General features: G+C 38.0%; 1 protein-coding gene and 1 long non-coding RNA gene across 4 annotated transcripts in view; both read left to right on the top strand.

Moving 5' to 3' along the window:
- The first annotated feature begins 1401 nt into the window (after positions 1 to 1401).
- Positions 1402 to 22049, top strand: part of LOC100369334 (protein LSM14 homolog A-like) — a 49339-nt gene continuing 28691 nt past the window's right edge. For all 3 annotated transcript variants that reach the window (XM_085499989.1, XM_085499990.1, XM_085499988.1), the window contains exons 1-2: positions 1402 to 1642; positions 14709 to 14875. In XM_085499989.1, coding sequence (XP_085356115.1) covers positions 1522 to 1642; positions 14709 to 14875 — 288 coding nt within the window. In that variant the 5' untranslated portion in view covers positions 1402 to 1521. The remainder of the gene's footprint in view (positions 1643 to 14708; positions 14876 to 22049) is intronic.
- LOC146741484 (uncharacterized) lies at positions 16304 to 18092 on the top strand. The gene is made up of 2 exons (XR_014929674.1): positions 16304 to 16559; positions 17848 to 18092. It is a non-coding gene; the product is annotated as an uncharacterized LOC146741484 (long non-coding RNA).

Raw genomic sequence — 22049 nt, 5'->3', positions numbered from 1 at the left:
AAAACAGCCTCAGGGCGTGACTTGACTTGAAAATAGAATGAAGTCCATAGTCTTGGATGGCACTCTAAGACTTTAACCTGAAATGCAAAAAGAATATGCCAATTCAAATGACAAATTGTTTTCATTTTTAAATTCACAACTTTTGTTGAATGGTAGACAATTAGTCAAAGCACATTTTCTTTGTGTCCACAAACATATGACTCTGTGTTTCAATGGCTGAATTACAGAAAGGTATATAACAAGTCTGTAAAAAAGTCTAAACTAGTGGTATTATTAGACCCTGAAAACATATGTATAGGCACCAGAATATTTTTTTACGAGCCTCCAAGAGCTGAGATATGGTCATAAATAGAAAATTTGGCGACTATTTTTTTAAAGTTCTGTCCGTCCGTGAAACAGAGCCAGCACTCTAAAACTAAATTGAGATGTGTAGAAGAGTCGGCTGCTATTAATTTTGTATTAAAGTTAGCAAGTTCTTTAAAACTTTGTATGGAAATACATATACATGTACCAGTATATTAAAGCGGGAGGGTCGTCACCTGCGCACGCGCGGGAATTGAGTCCCAAGCGACGATTACAACACACGCTAAAAACGCAAAGGCTCATGGGTTGACGCTTGATTGTAAACAATGACGCGCTATGGCCATCTGAGACATGCGCGGGTGACAACTCCCTCGCTTTAAAACAAATATAAACAAGTCTGGATTTCTTATCTGAAACAATTTTGTCGTAAACAGATATGTAACTGCCGACTAACCCCGCTCAGCATACAGCTGCTATGACGAAACTGACCAACTTTGAGCGCTCTAGTCCAATATGTCCAATATTATAATTTAACTATAGAGGGCTTTATAACCCGGGGTGAAATGCAACATCATCTTATTATGCATATTATGCTTTTGAAATATTTTCACTAACTTTCTTGGTATATCATCATCACCGTTTTTTCGTCATTGTGTTATTTGGGTTGTAATGCTAGTACGTCTGACTTTGAAAACGTGTTTCGATTCAACACCTATATACGTTTATATTGAGGTAAAATTACATCCATAGTCCCGTAAATATTGGCTACAATTAAAATTATACCATTTAAATGAGGTTCTGCGTGAAAAAACTAGTGGACGCTCCTGACGCTAAAGCAAAATAATGCATTGTCAACATTTTCAATTTAGAACCCTTATCTTACTCAAAAATAATAGAGACGCTCATTTTAAACACTGGACTACATTACATGTTGCTCTCTCTCAATTATTTTATTTTTCTGGTGTAATTATTTTTTTTTTCAAGTAAAACTTAAGTAATGTCTGCGTAATAATTTGCATTGTACTACGAACACCACAAATGTATGTGAAATATAAAACATCGCGCGTTGTTTCCTGAAAAGGGGATACTGCATTGCACGGGTTAAGGGGTCAATTTAATGACTGTCCGCCATTACTCCGAGACTGCTAAGTGTTGTTGTTTTGGTCTGCCATCCGCTGCCATCCTTAATAGCTATATACACTACGGCTCAAATTCGGTATGAGTGGGGGAGTGCCGTATATAGGTAGCAAAATAAGCCTAATTTCGAAAGCCGAAATTCGTTATGAAGGGATTTTATATACCATTGATACGAAGGAGTCGACAGTGGCGCTTGCCAAAGGTGGGTCATTACTTTATTCAGTTGACTGTGTTGACCTACGCAGTATGAACCAAGTTTGTTTGGCCTATTATTAAAATAAAAAGACTGAAAACAATACAGCTATATTTTGGTGTTTAAAATATTTATATTGTTCTCTAAAATGTTAACTTGGGAGTAATGCGTTTACCCGTTTCGTCAAATTCGGCTTTTTCCAGTTTAGTATTTTTTCACGACACTTACTGGTTCATATTGTGTGAAGCGTTCTCACTGATGCTGCTGTTTCAATAAAAACACCTTTATGCAGTAAGTTGCATTTCACTTGTCAAATCGCTGTAGAAACGTAATTACGTTCCCCCGTCAGTGTAGTACCACTGACCTGTATTGATAAATATGTTTACCCAGCTGGTCATGGTTATTTTGTGTGACACCTATTATGTTGGGAAATCAATGTAACATATAAAGCATAACATAACATAATGTTAGCTCGATACAACGTACATATTGTTCTGATGGGTTTTAAAAGTGAAGTGGGCTGGAGGATGGTCAAGTGTGAAGAGAACAGAAAATATCCATGACTGCATAAAGGTGAACATATTTACAAAAAAAACTCCTCCAGATTTACCTGATTCGTCTTCTATGCTGGCCAATAAGCAAACAATTCTTTCTGGATAACACAAATTACCAGGACAGTACAGTACCAATTTGCCATTTTATCTTGTTTAATTAGAAACGGGCACCGATAAACTGTGGCAGTTATACTTGATGGGCTGCAGCACTGAATCATTCTATTTATCTTTGATGATCCTGATTGTTCATTCAAATATATTTGTCAGACCAGAAATTCTGAACTAGTTTTGTGCAACCAGAGATTTGGACAATTTTTTCCAAGTATTCAAAACTTTTTAGTTGGGGGAAAAAAATTTGGGCATATCAAGACGGTTATGCTTCTTCTGGAAATGTCAACTTTGCCACCATCTTGAACTTTTGTTCTGAAAAGCAAATTTACATAAATTGTAGCAACCATCGGAAACCATTTTATGTATTCATATGAATGTCAATTAGATTAAAGGGGAACTAAATAGAGCCTATTTTGGTATTTGTATTTATCAAGTTATGTATATTGATTATAAATTTGAAAAAAAAAATGATTATCTTCAGAGTTATGATTTAAATATGAGAAACCATAAACCTGCGAAGGACTTTCGTTTGCGCCATCTTGCCATAAAAAACGCCCTCATGAGGTATAAACAGGCAAGGTAACAAAGCATGATGACGAAATAGTATCTGATTAAATATAAGCAACTTAGGGAGCCACAGGGGAGCCATAGCTGCCTGGACTGGTGAATTGACTTCTAGTCTAGGTTGTTTCGACTTTTACGTTAATGTTATTTACAAGCATATCAACATACAAAAATTATGGATGTGCGATTGATCGAGACAGGCATTTTGTTTTGTTTTTTGTCTGTCTAATAAATGCTGTTTCCAGTACTGCACTGTGCGGCGTGCAAATTATTCAAAAGTATGAATGCTGGAGTATGCAATCGTTCGTAGGTACAGTACAGTTCTCGCGGAAGCTTTGGCTTCACTTCAGCGTCAGCTTCGCTTCAGCATCGCATCGTTATGGCATTGTTATGGCTTCATCGTCGCATCAATGTCGCGACATTAAAAAGTTAGGCGATTGTCGCTTCGCTTCATTGTGGCCTCATTATGGCGACAATGTGGCATCAGCATCGCTTCATCAAACAAAGAAGTACTGTACTCATTTCCCCCAAACCTCTTGACCGCTTCCGCTTTTGACCGGTCAATTTCCGTTTTATTTTCGGCCGTGCAAAAATTCGGACTACTAAAAATTTTCTGGTTTTCATAGATCACGGTTACTAGTTTAGTAACCGTGCATAGATGTTGAACAACCGTCAAAAGTTCAAATACATTTTGTTTTAACTATCTATAATTATATGCACGTAATCTGACCCTTTGACCTAGATTTGGCTGGGATTGAATATTTTATTTTAGACAATATTCCGACGTGACGCACTGCTACAAAATGTATTCAACAGAAGTACAACATGGTTGTCTGGGTTTCTTTTCCTGATTGTGTTGAGTTTACGATTTGTACAATTACTGTTGTTTCCCCCCAAGCAGAAGACAAGCCGAAGGACCATGAAGCTAAATAGAATTCCCACGCATGGACGTGGACTGAGTGAAAGAAAATATTTCTAAGGCTAAAATAAAAATGACCTACTATTACGCCTCTTTGTGTATTTGTCAATTTTGTATATATTCGGTATGACCGTATGATCGTAAATACCTAGAAAAATCTCGTCTTTCGTTAATAATTTCATTTGTTTGAAATGTCTACCGACCGTAATTTGTTTCTCCAAATTGTCCCGACGTCTGTCATTCTACACAATCAGCATTTATTTATCGCAATTCATGGGGATCATGTCCCGTAATTTGCGGGCTGTACAACCAAATAATTAAACAAGTACTATTTATTGTATTTTTGTTTTACCTCGCGAAACTACAACAGAGCGTAGAGTTGTCGCGGTTAAATAGTCGCCTTGAAATTGATGGAACTTCAACTACTAGTATCCATTTCTCACCTTGAAATAAAAATTCACGAGTTTTCGATATTTGTTGGCAACTTCCGCGCTAAAATGGTTGAAAATGTGGGTGTGGTTTTCTCGCAAAGTCCTGTTGATAATACGAACAAATATGGTTCTGTGACCCAGGTTGTGCTCCGATCAGTTGACTCTCAGCCAATCAATGATGTTGTAAAAAAACATATTTAACGCAAATTGAAGGGTCGTCGTACCATCCAATCTCCATTGTCGATTCACAAAAATTTTTTTTGTGCTGTGACAGGCTTCGCAATTATTCACTGAAAAACATCGGTATATTTTGACAAACTGATGGGATTTGATCTCAGTTCAAAAAAAGAAAAAACAGGGCTGAGATACAAATCAGTTTTGCAAGTTGGGAAATAAGGTAAACCAGACTGGGGTCGATGATTTTCAGTATCGAAGGACTTCCGTGTGAATCATGATTTTCAAATTGTTCATTGGCTGGTCACCAAATATTTACGGCCACACTAAATGGACACATTTTTTTTTTCTGAAGCCCAATAAATTATTCCTGCATGTCAAGTGCTATTCGATTTTTTACAGGGCATGTGGCTCGTTTTCATTCGAAAATATGTTTGTGAGAATACTTTTAAAGTACGTATAGATCGAGCTCAGATCACTGATCGTGGCTTAATTTTGTGAATTAGTTGTCAAATTTTACCAGCCCGACGCCACCACAACCATCCAATCATATGTTGGAAATGTACGCACTTGTTTTGGAACTTTGTATCAAGATGACTGGCGACGACGCAGACGCACCATGCGGCGTACGTGTGTATTGCATGTTTTAGTAGTCCGGGCGTGGGGTCGGACTCGGCTAAAACTAAACGAAACACAGAAAAATACCACCGAAATGAGGAATCTGAATCTGCTCTTCTAGCAGCAAATAAAATGAGCGAAAAAAGGGTAATTTTATAACAAGAACAGTTTCACTTCGTATACAGCAAATTGTGTTGTATCAGAACGACGATTGCATCGCGTGATTTGAATTTATCACGATTTTCCTTCCAGTCAATGTGAAACTCGTCACCTTGGCGATTGTAATGTACTTCGCAAAGTTTTTGGTGCCCAATACTCGCAACACTAAAATAATTAAACAAGATATCTTTTTAAAATGTCATTTTACTCTTGATCATATTATTTTATTCGCCTTGAATTTTAAATCGATTACATATCGAACTTCTGTACATGTTTTTGTCTACTGCCCTTCTGCGTGCAAATAATGAGGTCAGACTCATGTCACAATAAGTTGAAGCTGATGCCATGTTGATGCCATGAGACTGCGAAGCTGAGGCCATGATGATGCCACAAAATAGCGAGGCGAACACAGCTTCAATTTTCAATGACGCGAAGCTGATGCCACAATGATGCAATGCTGAGGCGACAATGAAGCCATGCGTAGGCGACAATGATGCCACAAAAGCCAAAGCTTCCGCGAGAACTGTACTGTGGGTGGTGGAAACATTTTCGTCCATGTATTCACGGGGCTGCACTGGCAAATCATGGAACAAGTGTCACAGGAACACCAAGCAGATTGTTCAGACTTCCGTGTAATTTGAAATAACACTTTCATCCGAACAAGGGGCATCGTCGACGATATACTCTCATCACTCACACTGGACTGAATTGAATCTTCACGATATACCGTACTTCCCTGATCATAAGCTCGGAGGCATGAACACGTAAAGGAAAAGTAAGGGATGAGCTTATACTCGAGGACCAACTCAGAAAAAATGATTTTGTTTTGGGGTTAAACACTGTAACCATCTTGCAAACAACGAAAAATTATCCAAAAAAAAATATTCGTTCACCACGCCAGGCTCGGGGAAAATAATACTTATTTTTGAAAAAAAATGCGTCATTGATTTGAACGATACTTACAATGAAGAAACAAACATGTTCATAAAAAACACACACATTTTATTACAATACGATTTACATACCGTCTGAATTTACGGTGAAATAATGGGTAGGGTCTGTGAGGAAACGGTGGACGAAAACATTTATCATTATCTTCGTTTTGGTATGTTTTCGATCGTAACTCTCGACGCAAAACAATTTTCCACCATGAGGTTTTTCAGCACGATTTGACCTGGAACAACTTCCTTTGACATAAATGGTCATGTCTTTCATTAACCAATCAATATGATGTGTCGTAATGATGAAATTTTCCGATTATTGACGATGATTTTTTAGCGCAATGCGGAAGTGAATTACCGCAATGTTAAAATGTGATCTGTAGCACTGATTGCAACGAAAAAACGATGATTTTTTTCCCTAAAAACTGGCGATTCGCAATTTCCGAAATATAAACGACTGTTAATAGTAACCGTGGGTAAACTGAGTGTGGAGAAAGAATTTAAACACCTTTCCAACATGTCTCATCGTTCAACCCTAGGACTTTCATGATAGTCTCAAAGTAAACCATGCCCAATAACCAGGTACACACCTTGACAATCATATTTTTTGGTTTTTCGAAGGTTACTACTCAAAGAAATGTGGATTACTCCAGAATTGCAACATCGATGTTCATCCTGAGTAAATGACAGAATAGAAACGATGCGAATCACGTTGTGTACGTTCGCCATGCACTCTGAACTTGAAATTAATGCGAGTTTACTCGTAAAACTAAAAGCATGAACCAAACTAACATGTCAATCACGATTATTATGAAATGAAACACACGTTTTACACGCATATTTTAAAGAATATCGTCGACACCCAGTAAAAACACTCTGGGCTTATAATCGTGAATGCCCTCAACTCGATAAATACCAAGTAAAAACATAGGGATGGGCTTCATACTCGGGAGGGGCTTACGATCGGGGATCGGCTTTCACTCTGAGAATACTGTGGTTCAAACGCATAAGGCTCTAACCCAAGTTTTAAAAAGCACATTGTGCATATAAAAGTTGAGTTTATACTAATAGTACACAATGCTAGGCAGCATGAACGGCTATGTACAATGGCGTATACGAATGCGATCAGATACTAAAACGTCGTAGCTTTGAAAAGTACCCGGATGTTAAATATGTTCGTTCGTTAATTATTCCCCTCCATGAATGGCCTCCATGGCAAGCACTTCAAATGCCTATCCAAGCTACATGTACAGTTATAATTAAAACAAAATTAAACCACTGCAATATTATTTCGAATACAGTTTAGAATATACACAACTATAAATTAAGGCCGCATTTAGGTTCTCTTTAATTTATTGGAGAGGTATGTCAAAGCATAGCCCTACTTGCGATAATCAGGGCAACTACTGACAATGTCCCTCCACACAGCCTTGCGCACTTGCATTTGTGAATACCTAGGTCGATATCTTTTAATAAAGAAAGACTTTGAAAGTTCAATCTGAGCTTCTTTCAAATCATTTGCCTCGTGTTCTTGCAGTAACAGCATCATGTACTGATGAATATGCAAGTACCATATTTACTTTATTCTCTTACATGTACTTGTATAGACTTGGTGCCCATGCTTGTCTAAGTGCCCACCTCTGCTTTAGGGATATTTTTGTTTTTGGAAGCAAGTTGACTCAGTGCCCATTTCTTCAGATTACAAAAATATTCTGATTTGTAAAACTGGATTTTTGGTCCCAAGTACCATGGGCAAACAAGTACAGTTGTATAGTAATGTGTATAGGCTTGTGTTAATGACAGGTGTTTCTAGGGTCAAAATGATTTGTGGGTTTATATGCACTTTTATTGGAGATTTGCAGATGGAAGTAAATACCGTAGTTATATTTTGAAACGCAAATGATCTTGACGCGCCAACCGGATCAATAAAACGTGCATGTCTGATAGAAAATATTTATTTTAATTCTGTCCAATTTCCAAATGCACAAGTATTTTAATAGGTAAAACACTGGCTTTTCACAGGCACTTTAATTAGGGAACTGATCATTACCACCAAGCCGGTTTCCTGCGAGTCTCCTGCGGCATGCGTTTCTTTACCGTACCGGCCGCTGCTTTACCGTACCGGCCGCTGCTTTACCGTACCCGAAGGTCATTAGCCGTACCGGCAAGGCCGTTACCGTACTGGCAGGAGGCAATTCACACTTCTGACAAGTTAATTTATGCATTGATATTCCGGTTTACCGGTAAAATGCCGACCTGTTTAAATTTCAGTTTTATGCACAGGATCGTCAGAGAAAGCAAAACTGTAGAATTAATTTGAGTAGAATTTGTTTAGTTTGTAGTTATAGTCTGTTTATAAATCATTTTGTTCATGTTTGCTATGCGGTAGCTTTCGAGGTCAAATACACCACCAGGTCAATTTGTTGCGTCTTTTTATTTGTCAGAGATTAAACTTTACCATTATTATTGCATGATATTTACATTCAAGTTGCGCGTGATAATGCTACACATGATTTTTGTGAGACCATGGAGCTCCCAGTACGTCCATGTGAACTGTTGGATATGACTACAGACGGAACTGTGTCTTTATTTTATACGATATTTTTATTTTTTTTAAATTGGGATCAGTGCACTCAAATCAACTGAGCCGACAAAGTGGATCACAAAAATAACAGTTCCATGAAAGTGACTATATTTGTGTATGATGAATCCCGAGTCGGTAGTTTTGGCATGTAACCTAATGGTTTTGGTTATTGTTACAAATGCACAGTGCAGACGTAATTTTGTTTTCATTTTTTTACTTTATCTGGCGCCAGTGCACGTGTGCTTGGATGTTTTTTTATTCAGTGATTGGGCTAAATATTTGACGACGTTGCCAACGTATTCAACATACAAAAATAGCATGTGTGTGCGTTTGCGTGAATGATAGATGCAGACGAGATTTCTCGTCGCAACGCGTTTTATTAGTTTATTTCCAACGGAGTGGTCGGCGCCTTTGATTGCGTTTAGTTTGTTCTTTCATTCGCAAAATCTATCGCTGGCACCGTTTATTTTGTTATGTCTCATAACTGAATGTCCAAGCTGACTTTGTATTGGCTGTAATTATATTTTTTTTGTAAAACAAAAAAAAAGTCCCGACCTTTCCAGTCTAAATCGTATTCTGCCCCAAACCAAACAGTCCTTTTCAGGGCCAATCACATGTTCCAAAAAGAGATATACCGGCACACTTGCACACTTGTTTTGTTATAATAAAGTTACATTGGGGATTGTTGGAGGGGGTGTGTAAATATGTTTGGTCAATTCCATAAGCAAAATCACAAAATGAGGTCGAAAAGCAATGGAAAAATGTTGACCTAGAGCAAGGTCAAATTTCGTTTTACGCACTTGAATTTTATCTGGACTACGTGCACGCGTTGCGCGTGTTATTGTCAACAAAGTATCAAAACAGATTTTCGAACGCCCAAGCCCGAATTTAAATACATGTGAGCTCGTCCAAGCGAGTCACGCTGACACTTTATGCAAGTATCATCGAATTCATGTGACAGATTGAGACGTTTTATTCAACGTCGTGGGTAAGCTACGATGTAGGACTGTCGTTTTATAGCGTTACAGGCGATCATGAATATGTGAATAACACACATACATTGAAAAAAACACATGCGAAGAATTTCAGAAAGACTTTTTTATTTAATTTATTTGTATTTCGATGGTTGTTCGACTTTCTTTCCACTGTGTGAGCTACTGACAAATATAAACAAATAATTAAACCATCGAGTCCTCTAGTCGACTGGGACGTAACACTGTTGTACAAGTCATGTCCTTTTCAAATTATTCACTTTCAATGGGTAAAAAAAAATTCTTATTGTTTGCAAAATGCCCAATTAATTCATGCATGACTCACGGTTACCGGCAGGGCGCCGATCAGTTACCGGGGCTTTGTTTACCATGCATTCATTAATCGAAGGTGATAAATAGTCGGTATTGGTCCTATCAGTACGGTAATTGTCCAGCCGGTACAGTAAAGCACCGGCCGGTACGGTAACGCAACGGTCAGTACGGTAAAGCAATGACCGGTACGGTAAAGCAACGACCGGTACGGTAAACCGAGTCAAACTCACAGGAAACCGGCTGGGTGGTAATGATCAGTTCCCTTAGTTTACTGCCCTCTTGCCTATGAAATATGAATGAAATAGTGGATAATGCGAGATCCTGTGAGATACCCTGACAACGGCTGTCAGCCACGTGACACAGGTCAATCTTTGGCTCAAAATGCTGTCCTTGCATGAGTTGTTTGCTTGCAATCAGTTTTTACGTTTATATGATTGATGATGTCGACTAACACACAGTACCACGGCTGAAGAGCCTTTTGCGTAAATTTGGTGTTTCAACATCGAATTCTCGTCTCTTGCAGTGGCTGGTATTGGGTCTAGGTGCGACAATGTTGGAATATTGACTCCGATAAAGTGCATGCTCGGCTAAACGCCTATTCCTTTCAAAATGCTTTTAATTTGACTATCTAATCATAAAACTTTGTCTTTGATCATTGCTTAACGAATACTGGTAATCGCCCACCGTGAATATTTTGTGAATGCATAGACAGACCATGGTAACCGTGCCTAAACTACACTTAGACAATGACCTGTTAATAAAAGTGAAATGTGGCAAATACTTCATGCCATATTCAGTTTACCTATCAAAAATTGAAATTGCAGAAAATGAATGTATATACAGACCCGCCAGAAAGTATTTACGCACCTGTCATTTGATCGTTTTCGTAACTAAAAATAACAATTCCGGGTAACATGTGTTGACTTTAAAATATACTAAATTTAAGAACTAGTGCATTTTAGTCAAAATAAAATGGTTGATTTGTGTTTAGTTTTTTTCTATGTAGACGTTTTTTCAGTGAGCAAAAATCGCCATAATTAACTCTATGGAAGCGCGCTCATTTGCATATCATTTGCATCTCATTAAAACTTCGCGCCATAAAACATGTGTGATAGTCGTGTCCTTTCTCATGCAAATTTGAACCAACTGGGAAGTTGAAATTATTTCAACACGCGCTTCTGGGCGGGAATACCTGTCAGTTGTAGTTCATGAATATTCCTATCGAGGTCATAGTGTCAGATACGTAATTTTTATTTACAAACATTGAGCCATGCTGAAAGTTAGGGAATTGTCAGAATTTACTAAAGGGAACATTGAAGCACTGTATACAGAAGGAGTGTCTAATAGGGAAATTGCAAGAAGACTGGGAATTTCTGAAGGCTCCATACGTTTCAACCTGCGAAAACTTCGTCTGCGAGGTAGTATGGGCAATCGTCGTCGATCAGGTCGACCAAGGCGTACAACGCAACGCGAAGACCGGCTACTCATCAGGTCTAGTTTAGCGAATCGGTTTCACACCGCCCGTGATTTGCGTGCCAATTTTAATCAACTCACTGGGAAAAGATTGAGTTTGAGCACTATAAAATCAAGACTATATAAGGATGGTAATCTTCGCGGCTGTGTTGCAAAAAAGAAACCAAAACTACAACCTCGACACATCGCAGCGCGGTTGCAATTTGCCAGACAACACATCGACTGAACTCCGGCGCAGTGGGCTCAAGTTATCTGGTCGGACGAATCAAAGTTTACGGTGTTTCGGAGCCGTGGAAGATTATTTGTACGTCGGAGACCAGGTGAAGAGTACGAGCTGAAATGCATTAAACCTACAATAAAATTTGGTGGTGGTAGCGTCATGGTGTGGGGATGTTTTTCGGCTACCGGCTTAGGGTCGCTGGTCCGTGTACCGACGACCATGAACCGATGGAAATATTTGGATATCCTGCAAAACGAAATGATACCGTCGGCACTAAGACTCGTTTGACCCAATTTTCATTTCCAACAGGATAATGCCCCCCGTTCACACAGCATTGGCAGTGAGGGATTTTCTAAATAATCCACTAGAGTACGGTTATTTTTTCGACAACTTTACCACTTTGAATTGGCCTGCACAGTCTCCAGATTTGGATCCCATTGAGAACCTTTGGGAGTTGATCGATTTAGAGGTGCATTCCCGACCAGTTGCTAACATCGAGGATTTATACGCGAGTATAATGGAAGCTTGGGGACAGTTCCAGGTGAACATGTGTCGGAAACTCGTCGATACCATGCCAAAACGGCTCAGAGAAGTCATCCAGCGAAGAGGTGGACACGCGCATTATTGACAATCGCCGCGTTCTATGTCTTCATGAATATTCATGAGCTTGCGTTTACACGGTATTCTCCATAGAGAATTCAAACGTTTTTTCACTGTTTCGATCAGACTGCCATTTTTATTCAATCATGCATGACAATGACAGTTTTGTTGTTTTTATTGTGCGTAAAAACGCATAGTTTATTAGATATAGAAATATATTTATTCAAACCGTTACTGAGTTTATTTTATTGTATGATATCGTAGGTAGTAGCTGCCTGTAGTGTGGTGCGTAAATACTTTCTGGCGGGTCTGTAGCACTCTGATTTTATATTGTAGATCAGCTATCACACTCAAAATCCAATGGTGCAATATGTAGCATACAAGCTGGACATTTTGATCAGACACATGTCGTTTATGTAAGCAACATGCAATATTAAACTAGAAAATAAATGTTCCATATGATAGTTACATAGACCACATGGCTAGGAATCCAGGTTCAATTCCAGTAAAGACAAGACACTCAGTGTTTGGCGTGTTGAGTGGGGTTGAATTAATGATAGACCCTCTACTGGAGGGTCTATGAATTAATACAGCATGTATGCATCCAATTAGCATCGTATGGGGAAGCATATTATTTCCAGACTGGTATTACACTGCTTTTGGTCTTCTACCAGTACAATTAAAAAAACTGACGAAATATTCTGACTTGTACTTTCCATGACTTTACACGAAACAACTTTTCATCGTAAGGAAAATAATATTTCTTCTTCACTGTTGGTTTAGTCTACCACACTTACTCTCGGGAGACGTACGATTGATAACTAAACCCAATGGCGTTTTTTGTATTTATATGTACAGCGGCATTGATGATAGCCGTACGTGAAACTGAAGATATTAGCAATGTTTTTATTAGTAGAAAATTCTGTACATGTAGTTTGTAGGAAATAAATATATTACATGCACACATAATTATTGGCACTGTTTTTTTTTTTCAATTCTTGGTACTTTATGAAAAAATGCAAAAGTAAAAATAATTTCAACTGTGTACATATAACAATTTTGCAAAGTACAGCGGAGCTTACTCGACATTCCATGATCGTTATGTCCCAAGGAAAGAACATTTAGTTTATCAGCATTTTTCTACAAGTTCAATAGGCTTTGCTATTCGTGCATTACTGCATGTTTAGCAGGATCCTTGGGGAGGAATTAACGAATTCTGGAATTTCTTTGAAGTAAGATTATTAGTCCCCGTTCGGACGAAGTCCGAAAACGGGGACTTAGAATTCGGTGTCCGTGCGTCCGTCCGGAGTCGTATCTCAGAGTCCCTTGGACCGATTCCGTTCATTCTTTGCATGTGCCTAGTACTTTATGTGGGACATATGCACATGCAGTGGTTTAGCGATTCATTCAAAATGGCCTACTGGCAGCCATCTTGTTTTTTTTTGAAAATGTTGTATTTTGGACATGCTTTGTCAGTTTTCATTCAAACTTGGTACATAGATTATACATGTTAGGATACATGTCCATGATGATTTATTTCACAATTGGATCAAAGATGGCCGACTGGCAGCCATCTTGTTTTTTGAAAATGTCGTATTTTGGACATGCTTTGTCAGTTTTCATTCAAATTTAGTACATAGATCATACATGTTAGGATACATGTCCATGATGGATCAAAGATGGTCGACTGGCAGGCATCTTGTTTTTGTTTATTTTATGCGGTATCTTGGACGTGCTCTGTCAGTTTTCATTCAAATTTGGCACATACATGTACTTTATACATGTTAGGATGCATATCCATGACAATTTGTTTCAAAATCTGGTCAAGGATGGCCAATTGACAGCCATCTTTTTGGCCTTACTACTATATTTCCACAATTTATGTACCATTTTCATTCATATTTGGTACATACAGTACATCATACATATCAGTGTGTTTCATAATCAGATCAAAGATGGCTGAATAACGGCTGTTTTTATTTTGGCCATACTACTATGACACGAAACACGTGTTTTGATGTAAATAAACAATCTGTTGTATACGCCACTTGGCACTCAAGTTTCAAGGACATGCTCGCGACAACCCCTCCGCTTTAATATGACGAGCACAAAGAGAACTTAACGGGGACTGTGTCATTTTCAATGACTTGTTTAAAGATGTTACGCTCCGGTTATTCAAAAACAATCCCTCTCTGAGTGAGCCTGCACGCATTCAAACCTTAAAATGGTCATGCAAATGAGCAGCCATTAGGAACTCAAAAGTTCGTAATTGCTTTGATACTTGTGTACAAACAATGTCAAATTTGTTCATTTCATCTTTAATTCTCTATTTTTGGCATGTGTTTGTCCTGCAGACTTTGTGAACTTCATAACTCACAAGATTGTGTAATGCTATTGTATTCTATTATTTATTTATTTTCTAGTACGCTCATTTGGAACAGAAGACAGACCAACAGATCGACCTGTAGCTCCAAGGGACGAAGTGTTTGAATACATTATCTTCCGCGGTGCAGATATCAAAGATCTCCATGTGTGTGAACCTCCTAAACCCTCGGCTCCTCTCCCGCCACAGGACCCAGCTATTGTGCAGGTATCGTCATTGCACTCAGATATGCTGTAACACTGTAGTTTAAGTCCTCATGTGTTTTTAACTCCTGATTGAGTCTTAACAGGGGTTTATTATTTGGATTCCATCTGTCCATCTATTTCCGACATGCACAATGCACAGACATGAGGCAGATGCACATGCTACAGGGTTTTTAGCGCCGAGGTCCGCGGCGCTATACCTGTGAATCTCGGCGCTTCACTTGGGACCTCGGCGCTATGTGTTCCCACCTCGGCGCTTGATTTCATATTTGACATGCCAATATCAGATGTGAAAAATCTTTGTTCGCCACCTCGGTCGGCCCCGACCGTCACTCAAAATTAGTGACCACCACGGAAATGCTTCCGACGAGGACTATTGTCTGATTGTTAGTATAATTACGTACCGACCGACACGCATCCTGTCAGTCGTGGATTATATTTTATAAACAATAGACCTAGTCGCACGATACGTAGCGGCTAGTCAAATTTGTGGAATTAGCACCTCTTTGTTTGTAAGTAAATACTTTCTGCGATAAACACAGTCTTTAGATTGAAAGCTAAAATTATTTCAAAATCAATTCCACCTCGATATAACATGGTCAAATCGGAGTTCACGATCAGTTCACGCTACTCAAGAAAAAAACGTGTTTATTGCGTGATTTGGTAAAATACATTTGAACTGTTATCATTGCGAATCATGTAAAAACTCTTCTTTCAAGACCTAATTTACCTTTTAAAAATTGCAAATCACCTATTTCGAAAGCTATCATGCAGTTGTCAATTGAAATTTGATGATCGTTTTGAAGCTTTATTTGTTCGCTCATTACTGTAATTGTAAACGTTTTAGAAGTTGATGGTACGAATAATAAATTACAACAATATGTCAATTACGTGATCGATTTTTTGAAGGAGAATGTTTTTGGAGTGAATAAAATTATGAGATTCGTGAACATAAATCTGGCTTAACGTTTTGAATGCGTTTCCTTCAACGTTTTACAAAACAATTAAATTGCAACAATAATTTATTTGTGTTTTTAGTCTGCAGCATTTGTATTTCGAGAATGTTTCAAACTCTTCTAAATTGTGAAACATAATGTGTTGATTCCATTAAAAAAAAATATTTGCCCTGTGACTGAGCTCACTAATATTCATAATTGTAAACAAGTTCTGTTAATCAATGAAGGAAAGATATGTAAATGATATGTAAATGTATGCAAATTAGCCCCGGCACTATGCATTTTTTCTGGGGAGAACCCTGTGCTAGTTAGCCTTCGCAGACGAAGTCTGCCGAAGGCTTATAGATTGGGTTCTGTCTGTCTGTCTGTCCGTCCGTCCGTCCGTCCGTTCGTCTTTTGCCTCCTATAACTTTGATATGTTCTGTCCAATTTTTTTCCAAATTGGTGCAAATGTATATCTCAATGCCATACATATGCACGCCAAGTATTTTTTTGATTCGCCAAAGTTTCATTGTGTTTCTGTGATTTTCAACATTTTACTAGTACAAATGCCGAAATTTGCCGGAAAAATCCGAGTTTTAACGACATCTCGCAAGAGAACTGGCATACCGTATTGCGCATGCGCCAGTCCAACCGCTGAGGAAATCGTCGGCGATTTCGTCTGAGGATATTTTATTCCGGACTGTATCTTTCTTTGCACAAGGCTTACATAGATTAAATTCTATCTCAAAGGTAAGAAACTGTGCCAATGGTATTTATTATGGTATTTATTTGATTCATCCTTTTGTGTCCTGACTTTAGTGAGAAACTAGCGATCGCACAGTGTCACATTTTGCCAGAAAAACAGTCCTGCTATTAGTTCAAGAACTGGTTATGAAACGTGTGAATCGAAAGTCTATCTCGTCATTTAGGAGGCTTGGGAATAACGTTTGGCATATAAAATACTGGAATAATAAAAACGTAAAAGTTTAGAACACGCTGATCGTGATTCTGTTATGTACGATTGCTATTTCCGTTGTTCATTGGCAACTGTAGCAGATTGAAACTTGGTTTCGTGACGACACATTAGACTAGAATTATCGAGAAAACACAAGTCAAGTTCGGCCAACCGTGACTGTTTGAAAGCAATGATGAAATTGAAAAGTACTTTAATTCAATATCAATGAATCTATCATCACTTTTAAATTACCTTTGAAGTAAATATGATACCCGAGTGCGTTATTGCATTCGTGACCGGGACCTCCATGCTACATGCGGTGTTGGAAGTTTATCGGTAAATCGAACCTCTGTCAACAGAGACACATTTTCCCAATCAGCTATTTATTTCGGTACAGAAGTCAGGGTGGCAATTTATCTCCATTATGAGCAGGAAAATAAATTACGGACCTCGATTGAGATGGATTTAACGGCGGCCATGTTTTTAAGGGATATGTGAAATAATATTAGGGAGGGGGTCAAATTCACGTAATCCTCAATTTTAATGATGTTGACTTAATATTAAAATTTTTTTTTCAAAACTTCGGATATTATTTTATATAATATTTTAATACAACTACAATATGTTAATTAGTATGCAAATTAATATACAAATTAGCAGCCAATCTGAGACAATGCAATCCAGTTCAAAGGAAATTTGACATACACTTTTAGGTTACATGATCACTACCTCTGCTGATTAGTTTTTTATGCACTTCTATCTGCTTTTATATTAAATGTATTTTTTTGTATTTTTCTCAATAGTTTTTTTTTTATTACTTTTGATAGCTTGGCATCCATTTGGTTCAGCTCAAGTGAAATTTTCGGCACAAGTACTCTGGCTTTTTGCACATTCTTAATATTTTATTTTTGCAGAATCCTGTGAATATTAATTTGACAACTTTGTAGAGTGGAAACTATTGAATTAGTTCATCCCAGACTTTGGTAGAACATGTTTAAAATAGTACAGTGTGAACTGCAATTTCTTTCTGGCTGGTATAAATTTATTATTGGACTAAATGCTTTTTTTTTTTTTTTTTTTCAGGTGCAGAGCCAGATTTTTTTCTCAGAAAGCAAAGGCACTGGAACTACATGTATTACAAAAACATACCGGTACTATTCACTGCGTGTCTGACAATTGTATAAAGTTTCGCAGGTCCTCTTTTTTTTTTTTACTTTGAGAAGTTCTGTCAACCAAAGCATAAATATGTGTTTTCTGTGCACATAAAATTTCACACGATTTGTTAATATTAATGTATGATAATAAAAACTTGATAATATTCTTCTGGATTTTTGTACTTTATTTGTATCATTGTCGTATGAGAAGTAATCTTGTCCTTATTAGAGATATTGAAACTGATCCAGGGCCACAAACTAGTTTATCCAAACAGACACAACACTGACTCTACATATTTGCAGATCTGATTTGTATACTTCCTTGTCATTTTACCTGTTGTATTGGTTTGGTGCTATCTGGTTTCCTTGCTGAGAATAATGCTGACCTGGATGGAGAGTGCTATAAACTTGAAAATGCTATAGAAATCATGTTGGCCAATTTATGTCCATGCAACTTTAGAATGACAACTAGCGAAGGCAGTGTCATTCATGACTTGTTTTATCTTGATTCATCCAAATAAATTGTATTTTAAGTCTAAACGATATTTTAACTGGTATTTGGAATTGCATGCAGTTGAAAAATTATACAGATACAAATTATAATAGAATACATATTCTACGGACATTTTATTGTGGTCCGTGTATTTTGAGGTAGTGTTTCTTTTTAGGAAAAATAAATATTTTTAGTCCCCGTTCGGACATAGTCCGAAAACGGGGGGACTTATGGTTTGCCCTGTGTGCTTCAGTGATCACCTGTATCTCAAATATACATGGACAGATTAAGTTCAAACTTCACCCATACATCACACATTATATGGCACATGTGCACATGCATTTTTTTCATGATCCGATTAACGATAGCCAAATGGCGGCCGCTTTAAGGCCGAAAATGCATTCAAATCGCACATTTTCACCATTCCGGACCCGGATCTCAGTTATGCATGGACGGATTTTGTTCAAATTTAGTACATACATTAAACATAATAGGACCTTGATGCACGTTTTTTTTTTTCGGATCAAGTTCAAAATGGCCGACTGGTGGCCATTTTGTTTTAAAGAATTCAGTTCTGGATTCATATCCGAGACATGTCTGGATTGATCAAGTACAAACTTCACACACACATGGTACATCTTGTCACAAATAGATATGTGCATTTGTTTCATGATCCGCTTAACGATAGCTGAATGATGGCCATTTTAAAGCCGAAAATGCATCAAAATCACGTATTTTCACAATTCCGGAACTGGATCTCAGTCATGCATGGATGGATTTTGTTCAGATTTAGTGCATATATTAAACATAATATAAGCTTGATGCACACCATTTTTGTTTTTTCAAGAATTTAGTTTTCGATCCACATCTCGGACATGCCTGGACAGATCAAGTTCAAGTGTCATACATACGTCATACATGTTGTACACACATGTATGCATGTTAGGTGGGTCAAGATCTGATTTAAGATGGGTGTATAACATCCATCAAAGGTCAAAAATTCGTCAAAATTGCACATATTCACCATGCATACATTGTACATTATGGTACCTTGAATCACGTTTTGTTTTCCAAATCGAGTTTTAACTGAATACAGTTCAGCATCCATATCTCAGGCATGCCTGAACCGATCAAGACCACACTTCACACACATACAATGTGTTGTACATATGCAGGCAGGGTTTCAGCCAGAGCGCGGCATTGCGGGATTACTGCGAATTTTCGAGCTTTGTCCCGTTTTTTAGCTCCGCTGTCGACTTTGTCGAGCGGAGCTTATCATATGAGTGATTGTCCGTCGTCGTCGTCCGTCGTCGTCGTCCATGTCAATGTTTTACTTTTTCGACTTCTTCTTGAAAACTACAAGCCTGAATGCTTTGATACTTGGTGTATATGTACCTTGGGTAGACCTCTCTTAGGTTTGTTCATTTCATGTTGATATCTTCAATTCTCTAATTTTGGTGAATATTTTTGTCATTTTTGGTAAAAAGTGATATTTTCGACTTCTTGTTAAAAACCGCAAGTGCAATTGCTTTGATATTACATACATAGGTACTACATGTGGACCTCTCTCAGATTTGTTCATTTTGTAATGATATCTTTAATTCTCTAATTTTGGTGAATATTTTTGTCATTTTTGGTAAAAAGTGATATTTTCGGTTTCTTGTTAAAAACCGCAAGTGCAATTGCTTTGATATTACATATATAGGTACTACATGTGCACCTCTCTCAGATTTGTTCATTTTGTGATGATATCTTCAATTCTCTAATTTTGGTGAATATTTTTGTCATTTTTGGTAAAAAGTGATATTTTCGACTTCTTGTTAAAAACCAAAAGTTCAATTGCTTTGATATTACATATATAGATACTACATGTAGACCTTTCTCAGATTTGTTCATTTCGTGATGATATCTTCAATTCTCTAATTTTGGTGAATATTTTAGTCATTTTTGGTAGAAAGTGATATTTTCGACTTCTTGTTAAAAACTGTAAGTCCGATTGCTTTGATACTATACATATTGTTCATTTTCTGATGATGTCTTCAGTTCTTTAATTGAAATGTGCATTTCTAACAGCGGAGCTATCTCAGCCGATAGGCTGCTTGTTTTATAATTGAGGACCAATATGGGCGCATGATTTAAACAGAAACTGACGCAGAAAAAATCACTTGTGCGCCCTATACAAATTTGCCGGTTAAGAACATAGACAAGATCTTTGACTATGCAAATAACACCAAATAAACAGCCAGGTAGATACTACTCAAATCAAATTTGGCTACGCTGTGTGACTCAGATCGCGTAGATGTGTTTCCTGCTCTCTGCACGTAATAAGTTTCACTTATTAAGCTTCATTTTTTTGGGGAATGCCCGGTGGCCAAGGCTAAGACGTGTAGTGATGTGAATCTAGGCGATTATGTGCCGCATGCGAGTGCCGGTTCGAGTCACGCATGCATTACGCGATTAAATTGATTTGACGTATTATCTACCTTGTCGTTTATTCGATTATTTGCATAATTGTCAACAGAAACTATGAATTTACGCGTGCCTCTCTTGGAATAATTTGTTGCAATAAGTGTGGGAAAATACACGCGGCAGGTACGCGCTGTGGATATCATTGTGACAGCAAGTGAAAATGGCTAGTCGACAACTTGCCACTACTATACGTGGTCAGAAACCAGAACAGAAAAGAATATAATTTTACTTTTCTACAACAAAGTCTGATGTAGATGAGCACGTCGTTGAGTCAATAAACCACAATGATACTGGAAAACAAGATCAACCAGGTGATCACAATGAAATCCGGGATGATCCCGACCAGGGGCCAGCTGCCAAGAAAAAGAAATATTCTGAGCGCCGGTACCAAACAGAGTGGGAGCAAAATAAAAAATATGCTCACTGGCTGCAGTATGACAGAAAGAATAATGCCATGCTCTGCAGTGTATGTCAATCTACCGGGAAGAAGAACCCATTTACTGCTGTGCCTGGATGTTCTAATTTCCGTACCTCAACACTGGATCGTCACATGGCTACACGCGACCACATCAAAGGTATTCAGGAGACGGCTTTACGCTCCAACTTTAACACTGCCGTGAATAAAGCACTAACAGAAAGTGACAAGGCATTGGTTTCGGCAATGCAGTCCATTTACTGGTTAGCAAAAGAGGACGTTGCCACACGCAAGTATGCATCGTTATTGTCATTTCTGAAACTACAAGGTGTCGATACTTTGGATAAATTAAATGTCAGACAGAATGCGACTTGTACATCATGACAGACAGCCGAAGAAATGCAAGATGCAATAGCAGCTGTAATATCAAAAGAAATAAAACGCCAACTTCAGGAAAGTGAATTTGTCAGTGTTCTTTCGGATGAAAGTACAGATATTTCCGTCACAAAGAAATTGGTTATTTACACACGTCATATTGACGACGACTTCAATCCAAGAACGCGAGCTATGTTGGTAATGTGACAGTGAAAGACGGGACAGTGGTGACAATATCAACAGCTTTAAAAAAAATCTGCTTGAAGAAAATTGTGTCGGGTCTCATCGGCTTTGGCAGCGACGGTGCCAGTGTGAAGTCAACCCATATACATGTATGGGTAAGCATTCACTGCATAGCACATCGTTCAGCCCTGTGCAC

Source organism: Saccoglossus kowalevskii, chromosome 6 (assembly GCF_978046115.1).
Source record: "Saccoglossus kowalevskii chromosome 6, keSacKowa6.1, whole genome shotgun sequence".
NCBI lineage: Eukaryota > Metazoa > Hemichordata > Enteropneusta > Harrimaniidae > Saccoglossus > Saccoglossus kowalevskii.
This window is presented reverse-complemented; position numbering and strand designations above follow the sequence as displayed.